At 33.8% G+C, this 8,627-nt stretch overlaps 1 protein-coding gene across 1 annotated transcript in view; it reads right to left on the minus strand.

Moving 5' to 3' along the window:
- Positions 1-8,627, minus strand: part of LOC106468443 (myosin heavy chain, non-muscle-like) — a gene marked incomplete at its 5' end in the record, with an annotated part of 51,880 nt that overhangs the window by 5,925 nt on the left and 37,328 nt on the right. The window contains 8 exons of the mRNA XM_022396778.1: positions 320-403; positions 1,219-1,342; positions 2,470-2,687; positions 4,303-4,464; positions 4,972-5,184; positions 6,488-6,781; positions 7,716-7,883; positions 8,378-8,503. Coding sequence (XP_022252486.1) covers positions 320-403; positions 1,219-1,342; positions 2,470-2,687; positions 4,303-4,464; positions 4,972-5,184; positions 6,488-6,781; positions 7,716-7,883; positions 8,378-8,503 — 1,389 coding nt within the window. The remainder of the gene's footprint in view (positions 1-319; positions 404-1,218; positions 1,343-2,469; positions 2,688-4,302; positions 4,465-4,971; positions 5,185-6,487; positions 6,782-7,715; positions 7,884-8,377; positions 8,504-8,627) is intronic.

Below are 8,627 nucleotides of genomic sequence, written 5' to 3' on the forward strand. Positions count from 1 at the left end.
CATCAAATTTTGGGGTAAAAAAGTGCGTCTTATACACCGAAAAATACGGTAATCTCTCAAAAAATACCCAAAGGGTTGTTATTGGCCAGCTTCTATCAACAACTCTAACTAAAACCTTGTCCTCTACTTGCCACCCATTCCAGTGGACTATATCAATGTTGTTACATCCTTATATTTTGTTTGGTTCTAATTAATCCCTTGTTTATGGACTGGGAATTATACAATAGTTATAAGATACCATGATTTTATTATTTTTAATCTTAAGCCAATTTCTAGTTACATTACTAATACTTGAAAAAGAAAGACATCGCTATCACACCTGTCTCTCCAACACCATCCTGTTGTTCTCCAAATTTTGGGTAACTGTTCTCTCACTTGCAAGCTCGGCTGTTAGTTGTTCTATCTGAAAGTAGAAAACCTTACTTCATCATCGTAACTCAATTATTAATAATATTATTAATAACTTTATTACAGTATTGCACACCTGACCAGTGCCAGTACAATAAGACCTTCAAATAATAAACAACATTAAATTAGATACATAATTTAAAACCTTTTTTAATAGTGTGTCTATTTGTTTATTTATTATTCCAACATTATACACAAGTGTCAAGAAAAACAATATCTAACAATAAAACCTTCATCATCACAACTTTTTCATTAACCTAAACTTGTTGTCAACCGGCACGTTCTTTATCCTTAGTTTTGATTTTCAAAAAATTTTATTTGTCAATAATGCTATGTTTCCAGACTCTATGAAATTTATGGATGGCACATGATCCAATGAAGTTATAGATTTTCTGACCCGTCAGACTCTTTTTCGCCAACTAAGCTACCACTTCTTAAATTTTGTCCTTAATTACTACTGAAGAGCAAATTATGATTTAGCTAAAGCACCTGCCCGCTTAGTAGAATCAGGAGTTCAAGTTTCAGGTACGTTTTTCATGACTCCATTGTTTAATTAAACAGTTTCCTGTTCTAAATTTTCCAAACATTTATGGTTTGTTATGTTTATAAATTCTATCAGTTACCATACCTGTGTCTGAGCTTTTCTAGCCTTGTCCATTATGTTTTCCGAGTTACTTTGTATGGTTTGTTATGTTTACAAATTTGATCAGTTACTGTTCCTGTGTCTGAGCTTTTCTAGCCTTGTCCATTATGTTTTCCGAGTTACTTTGTATGGTTTGTTATGTTTACAAATTCTATCAGTTACCATACCTGTGTCTGAGCTTTTCTTGCCTTGTCCATTATGTTTTCCGAGTTACTTTGTTCTTCTTCTACCTCCTCTTCCAATTGTTGAATTTTAGCCTCAAGATGACGCTTCTCATCTTGAAGAAGTGATCTATGCAAAATATATGAAAGATCATGCTTAAGTAAGAAACATAAATATTACAGATTGATATGTTAGAAGATGAACAACACTAAGTACTGTTACTTACAACTTAAAAAGTCGTGAATGATCACAAAAAGATATAATAAAAAGAACACTTTAAATCTGAACATTTTTACAAGGTTGCCTTCCTTCTTCAAATTAAAATGTTCTTAGGTTTTGTGTTTTCCCTCTAAGTAGTCTTTATCACCAGTAGGGACAGAACAGACAGTACTTAAATAGTGTCATGTCCAGAAGGATGTGAGCATACAATATTTAAGTAGTGTCATGTCCAGAAGGATGTGAACGTACAATATTTAAGTAGTGTCATGTCCAGAACGATTTGAACGTACAATATTTAAGTAGTGTCATGTCCAGAAGGAACTGAACGTACAATATTTAAAATTGCTCTAATGAAAAGATATCATAACAAGACAACAGAAGGAAGTGTTTGAAAAGTGATGTTATAAATGAAGGACGAAGATCACTTACACAGAAAGAATTGAAACGTAAAAACTGCTCGATACATGTATGAATCAGAAGATAAACTTCTTAGGGCACATAATCAGATCTGATGGAAGTCTGGTAGAGACTTTATAACCAAACAACGAAGAGCAAGAGACAGACAGAGATTTACTTGGCTCAACGACATTAGAAAATCGATTGGAGATAAGAAGCTTGAAATGGTAAAGTTGGTGCTAGTAGTGAGGGATGAAGAACAATGGAGAACATAGTCGTTGGTGCTAGTAGTGAGGGATAAAGAACAATGGAGAACATAGTCGTTGGTGCTAGTAGTGAGGGATGAAGAACAATGGAGAACATAGTCGTTGGTGCTAGTAGTGAGAGATAAAGAACAATGGAGACCATAGTCGTTGGTGCTGGTAGTGAGGGATGAAGAACAATGGAGAACATAGTCGTTGGTGCTAGTAGTGAGAGATAAAGAACAATGGAGACCATAGTCGTTGGTGCTGGTAGTGAGGGATAAAGAACAATGGGGAACATAGTCGTTGACACCACGATTGGTTGGCAGTGAGAAGAAACTAACTGCACACCTTGAGAAATGAAATATAGTAGTAGCTGGGTGTTAAGTAAAGGCTTACCCCTTTGATACGGTATTGTTTACTTCTTCTTGCAGCTCATCTCTCTCGAGTTCTGCTGAACGACGGGCTCGCTCCGAATTGGATAGGTCCTCTCGTAGCTGAATCATTTCTGCTTCCATTAATTTCACCTTTTTCTCAGCTTCCTTAAACTGAGTTGTCAGTTCCTCACCAGAGATTCGGGATTCCTCTGCATCTTTCTGGCAGTCCTTTACTTGTGTCTATAAGAAACAGTATTCAGGATGGAGATGTAAAATCACAAAGGATAAATGAACAAGAAAGTAAAAGACAAGTGGTGTATACTTAATTATAATTCTGATTTACTCTTTAAGATAAATGCTTTTATAATTGTTATTAATATTCTCATCCCTTTAACTTCCAATGTCCTCTAGACAAAAATGAAGCTGTACTCGTCTTGTTAAAGCCAACAGTCCAATAAATGGTTTTTTTTTCATTCAGGTTATAAATGTATTAAAAAATGTTTACGTTTATGGAAATATGTATAGTATTTAACATAACTATGCTGTAATTAAGCATAAGACAAAGATTTACAGTTCTAGCCTCTTCCAACCTATGAGCTATAGCATCCAAAAAACTTTCCAGCAGCACCAGGAAGTATGGTTCTTCAGAGTGTAAAGAACCTAGTGTAACTTCAAACAGTATCTCTCAGTTTTGAAATGTATATATAAAATTTCCTTTTCAGCTTAAGATTGTACAGTGTTTTCAATATCCACACCAATTCTTTAAGTTTCATCCTCCTGGTCCGTTCCACATTTTAAGTACACGATAATGATATAGAATATCATTTATTAAAAATGATTTGTGATGGAGAAAACAACGTTTTCACCAGAATTGTCAGTTTTATTTAGGAAAGTCTCGACATGATTGTTTGAACACCGTGCTATACTGCATGAATAGTTTTTCTCACAAACTAGCATTTATTTCAACGACACAAGATTAGTGACTTAAATATATGCATGTCAATGTGCGTAATACTTTGAGAACCAACAGCCAGTAGAGATGATTGTTTGAATGAACTTCATTGATGGATAGTCTTGATACACTGACTAAGAATAATGAAAACTATATCGAATGCCTTTCGCGACAACTTTTTTAGTAAAACTTACGATCTTCAGTGCACCTCTAGTGAAACTAAATTCCACAAAAAAAAAAAAACAGTTTTTAAAATATAATAATTTTAATTATCAAATTTCATTTTGTAGTCCCTCTCCTGTACTAAATTTGATATTCTATTCCTGGAAATAATAATGGGGAAGGAACTGTAATAAGACAAAAAGCTGGGAACAAATAATTTGTGTATACATATTGAATTTCTTTACTTAATCCAAAAAAATATTTGAAAACATTGCTAGCAGTGAGGGTACCCAACAGATGACCTAGGGCAGATGGTCGCAGAAGCTTACTGTAGTTTGCCTATTACTCCACCAGGGAAAGTGACAGAGGTTATGTTTCTAGAAAGTCAAGGTCACGAAAATAAAAAAATCCCCATCTGTTAACGCAGGTACTGATTTTTCACATCATTTTTGCTCTTTTACTCAGTAAAATATGATCGGATTTCGAGGAAACTGGTGGACATATGTAGAATATTATTCCTCATTGAATTGCCAAAAATGGTCCATGTTTGTCGATAAGGATGGACATAGGGACACATTTTCATATTTTTTTGAAATCCGATTATGATCAACGCTGCATGGCGGAGGTATGCACTTTATGGAGTGCCCTCTAGTTATAAATTGTAATTATTACTGCAGAATTTTAGCAGCTCTTCTGGTAGAAGTTATTATATATTTATTACTGTCAATTAGAAATCCATACCTGAAGCTTCTTAAGTTGCCGTAAAGCATCTTCTTTCATCCTTGTGGCAAGCTCAAGTTGTTGTTCTAAATCCTTGAAGTCCCCTTCTATCTTCTTCCTGGCATTTGTTGCTGTTGCTCGTTGTTTCCTCTCTTCTTCCAATTCTGTCTCCAGATCACGAACCTTGGGGGAAGGGACAGCTCTGTGTAAATGTCACCTTCTTGGCACATAAAATATTAAAATGTTCTAGATAACATACAATATATTAGCTGACTCTGTGTAAATGTCACCTTCTTGGCACATAAAATATTAAAATGTTCTAGATAACATACAATATATTAGCTGACTCTGCCAACTTGACCATACGTCGGCTGAGCTATCCTACATGTTTAATAATATTAATAAAGACACTATTCCAACTTGACCATACGTTGGCTGAACTGTCCTACATGTTTAATAATGTTAATAAAGACACTATTCCAACTTGACCATACGTTGGCTGAACTGTCCTACATGTTTAATAATGTTAATAAAGACACTATTCCAACTTGACTGTATGTTGCCTGAGCTGCCCCATCTGTTTAATGATATTAATAAAGACATTCTTTGTAATATAATCAATTATTTCATGAACTATTTGACAGTGGTTGAACATTTCACTTCCATAATACAGTCAAGTTTTATCCTCACCTGTTTCGTCAGTGCTCTTTTCTTCTCCTCTGCTTGTTCTTCTTTTGCCTGTATATCTCGTTCAAACTGAGACTTCAACGCCTGTATGTTAACTTCCAGTCGCAGCTTAGCATCTTCAGTCAGCTGTAGTTCATCCTCCAACTCATCGATCTGCGTCTTCTGTTCGACTAGTTGACTCTCAAGAGTTCGTTTTGCTCTTTCCAGTTCATGCAGCTAAAATGTTTGCTAATTAACTTATCGGTTTTCTTGTACAATTATCAAACTAAACTTTTTTGTTGTACTTAAAAAGAAAAGAAACCTTACAGTAAAAAAAAAAAAAACAAGCAGAAAAGTTTCTTAATGTTTAATAATAAAACATCCCCATAAATCACAGTAGTACTAATTATCTGGTATGTCTGAGGTTGCCTTTATGATCTATGGAAAGCATGTATGATATAAAAGAGAGTAAGCAGAACTAAAGAATCTCATTAACTCGAAGCTTGTAGTTTAGGAAATAAAGCTAAACTGACTATAATCTTTGAAAGCTCTTGAGTTATAAATTAAGTTATATCTCTAGTTTACAAAAATAGCACATATTTTTCTTTCTTTACTACATCAAGTATAACACTACTTGCTCGTATCTCACATTACTTTACTGTCTTTTTGTTTTAGAGCACAGTAAAAATTTTGTAACAAAACCTACAAATCAACTGAATATTAAAAATTAGAAATTTTAGTTTTTTTAACCCCTTCTGTGTCCAGGTTTTTTTTTTAATTTTGCATTTTGATAGCCTATTGTAATACATGATAACCCCCAAATAAGTTTGGGCAAATAATAAAAAATATGGGGAGAAATGGTTTGCCCAAATTCACTCAGGCAAATATTTTTTGAAACATGGAGAGCACCGGAATTATTTCGGGCAAATCACAGGAGTTAAACCAAGTAATAAGTAAAATGATTTTGCTCAAGTGCCCGTCTTATACAAAATTTTACATAATGCACTACAGTAGTTTCTTAGCGCAAGCAGTTTCAGAGCTCAACATGCTTATTAAAGAATACCTTACATTATTTCATGTATTTCTAACTTAATATTCATTCAAGCCTTGATTTGTTAGATGTTATTTATAATGATGAAAAGATCAACGAAACATTTTTGGATCTGTTTTTCTCCAGGTTATATCAGTTTTAGGGAATAATACTCTTGATTTTTTATCCGTTGGGCTAAGATAATGCTTTAAAAAGATTGTCTCACAAACTCAATGATCAGGCTTTCAAGTCTCCTCTTCTTAACAGAAATTATTAAAAACAAATTAGCAAGGTATATTAAAAGTACCTGAACTAATAGTTAGTACAATTTCTACCCGTTCCCCGAACTCCTCCAATGTTTTTTAATTTGTATATTTAGCAGTAGGGATAAACAACACAAATATATCTTTTTCAAACTTAGTCCAATAGTTTGAGATAATATATATATATGCTACTAATACAAGTACACTATCACATGAAAATCATGGTGTTTAAGTCAAATAAACCTACATTTTTATCGGCTGTTCCCTGTGTGTTGACCAGTTCATCCAGTTCTGACTGCAGTGACCGACGAGCTCGTTCTAACTCCTCCATCTGATTGCTTCTCTCGTCTAGATCCCGGGTCAGGGACAAAATCTTAGTTTCTTTTTCTCTCACTTCTCGCTCAGCACTATCTTTTTCCTGAGTGATTTTTTCAGATACTGTCTTTTCTTCAGCAAGCAGTTGATCAAACTTACGCTGCTTCTTTTCTAGGTCTGCTACTTTGCCTCGGTAGCCTTCAAGCTCCACATTCAGATCTTCTACCTATAAACATGTGAATCAACGACAAGTCTCTCTTAGCATGCATGAAAAATACAAGATATTTTAAAATATAATTTCAATTACACACAGTTGTGTGTCACGAGTAAATCCAGTGTAATTACACACAGTTGTGTGTCACGAGTAAGTCCAGTGTAATTACACACAGTTGTGTGTCACGAGTAAGTCCAGTGTAATTACACACAGTTGTGTGTCACGAGTAAGTCCAGTGTAATTACACACAGTTGTGTGTCACGAGTAAGTCCAGTGTAATTAAATACGGTTGTGTGTCACGAGTAAGTCCAGTGTAATTAAATACGGTTGTGTGTCACGAGTAAGTCCAGTGTAATTACACACAGTTGTGTGTCACGAGTAAGTCCCGTGTAATTAAACACTGTTGTATGTCACGAGTAAGTCCCGTGTAATTAAACACGGTTGTGTGTCACGAGTAATTATGCAACTTATTGATATTTTACTTGGTTGCAAAAATATATAACCATTCCTTAATGATAATTAAAAAGAGGATAATAATAATAATTAATCACCTGAGATAACTGTGCCAGTAATTTGTTAGACTTCCAGGATTTTATAAGAACAACCACCTCTAAAGGTAGCATAATTTGTCTCATAAAACAATTTTATGTTAAACTCGATCAGAATTAAATTTTTGGCACTTTTTCAACAAACACAGTAGAAACCAACATTTTATAAGTTAGCCTGTTTTCTAGGTACACTCTTTTGATACAGAAATGTAGCCAGTTGCTAGTGATGCCAGTATTAACGGACAACTAATAACCATGTTGATATTTTTAGTATGATCTGTAGAATTTTGACGCAAACCTGTGATGGCCAAGTCAAATCTAAACTCTGAATATACTTATTAACTATTTATAACCAAACAAATAAAACTTTTATTGATGATAGGAAAGATTTATGTTACCTCGACTTGAAGTTTTTTCTTGGACTTCTCCAGTTTGTCGTTAAAAGCCCGATTCTCTTCGAGGTCATTTTGTAAATACTCTATGTCTTTCATCAACTTCTTCTTCAGCTCTTCTAAAGTACTATTCTGTTCATCACTTTCATCAACTTTCTTCTTCAGATCTTGCACCTGTTATTGGTTTTTGAACTTCTGGTGAAACTGGCATTTTACTTTAAACATGAAAATTAGTATTGTCACACATTAACATAAAATACCTACTAAAAATTAATCATGTCGATACGAGAGGCTTTATCTATTCCATTGTCTTTTCTTACCAAGTTAAAATTAGTAACTTAGTCTAATAAAGATGTATTACAAAACACTCATGTATTTGGATTTAACTTCTTTGAATTTTGTTGTCCACATTGCAAAAACTCTTAATGTATAAACATTTAGGCAACTGAATTCATTTTAACCTGGCATTTTTTATGTTACATTAACAACAGTTCTTCGATATTTAAGTTTAACGCACTGATTATAGCATTATCTAAAGCTAAAATATGATGCCAATTAACTTTAATTTTACTTATTTTAACATTAACAACAAAGTTGACCTACCTGAGTAGATAAACCTGACATCTGTTTCTCCAGGTTTTTTAACATTAACAACAAAGCTGACCTACCTGAGTAGATAAACCTGACATCTGTTTCTCCAGGTTTTTTAACATTAACAACAAAGCTGACCTATCTGAGTAGATAAACCTTACATCTGTTTCTCCAGGTTTTTTAACATTAACAACAAAGTTGACCTACCTGAGTAGATAAACCTGACATTTGTTTCTCCAGGTTTTTTAACATTAACAACAAAGTTGACCTACCTGAGTAGATAAACCTGACATTTGTTTCTCCAGGTTTTTTAACATTAACAACAAA

Source organism: Limulus polyphemus, unplaced genomic scaffold, assembly GCF_000517525.1.
Source record: "Limulus polyphemus unplaced genomic scaffold, Limulus_polyphemus-2.1.2 Scaffold3009, whole genome shotgun sequence".
Classification (NCBI taxonomy): Eukaryota; Metazoa; Arthropoda; class Merostomata; order Xiphosura; family Limulidae; genus Limulus; species Limulus polyphemus.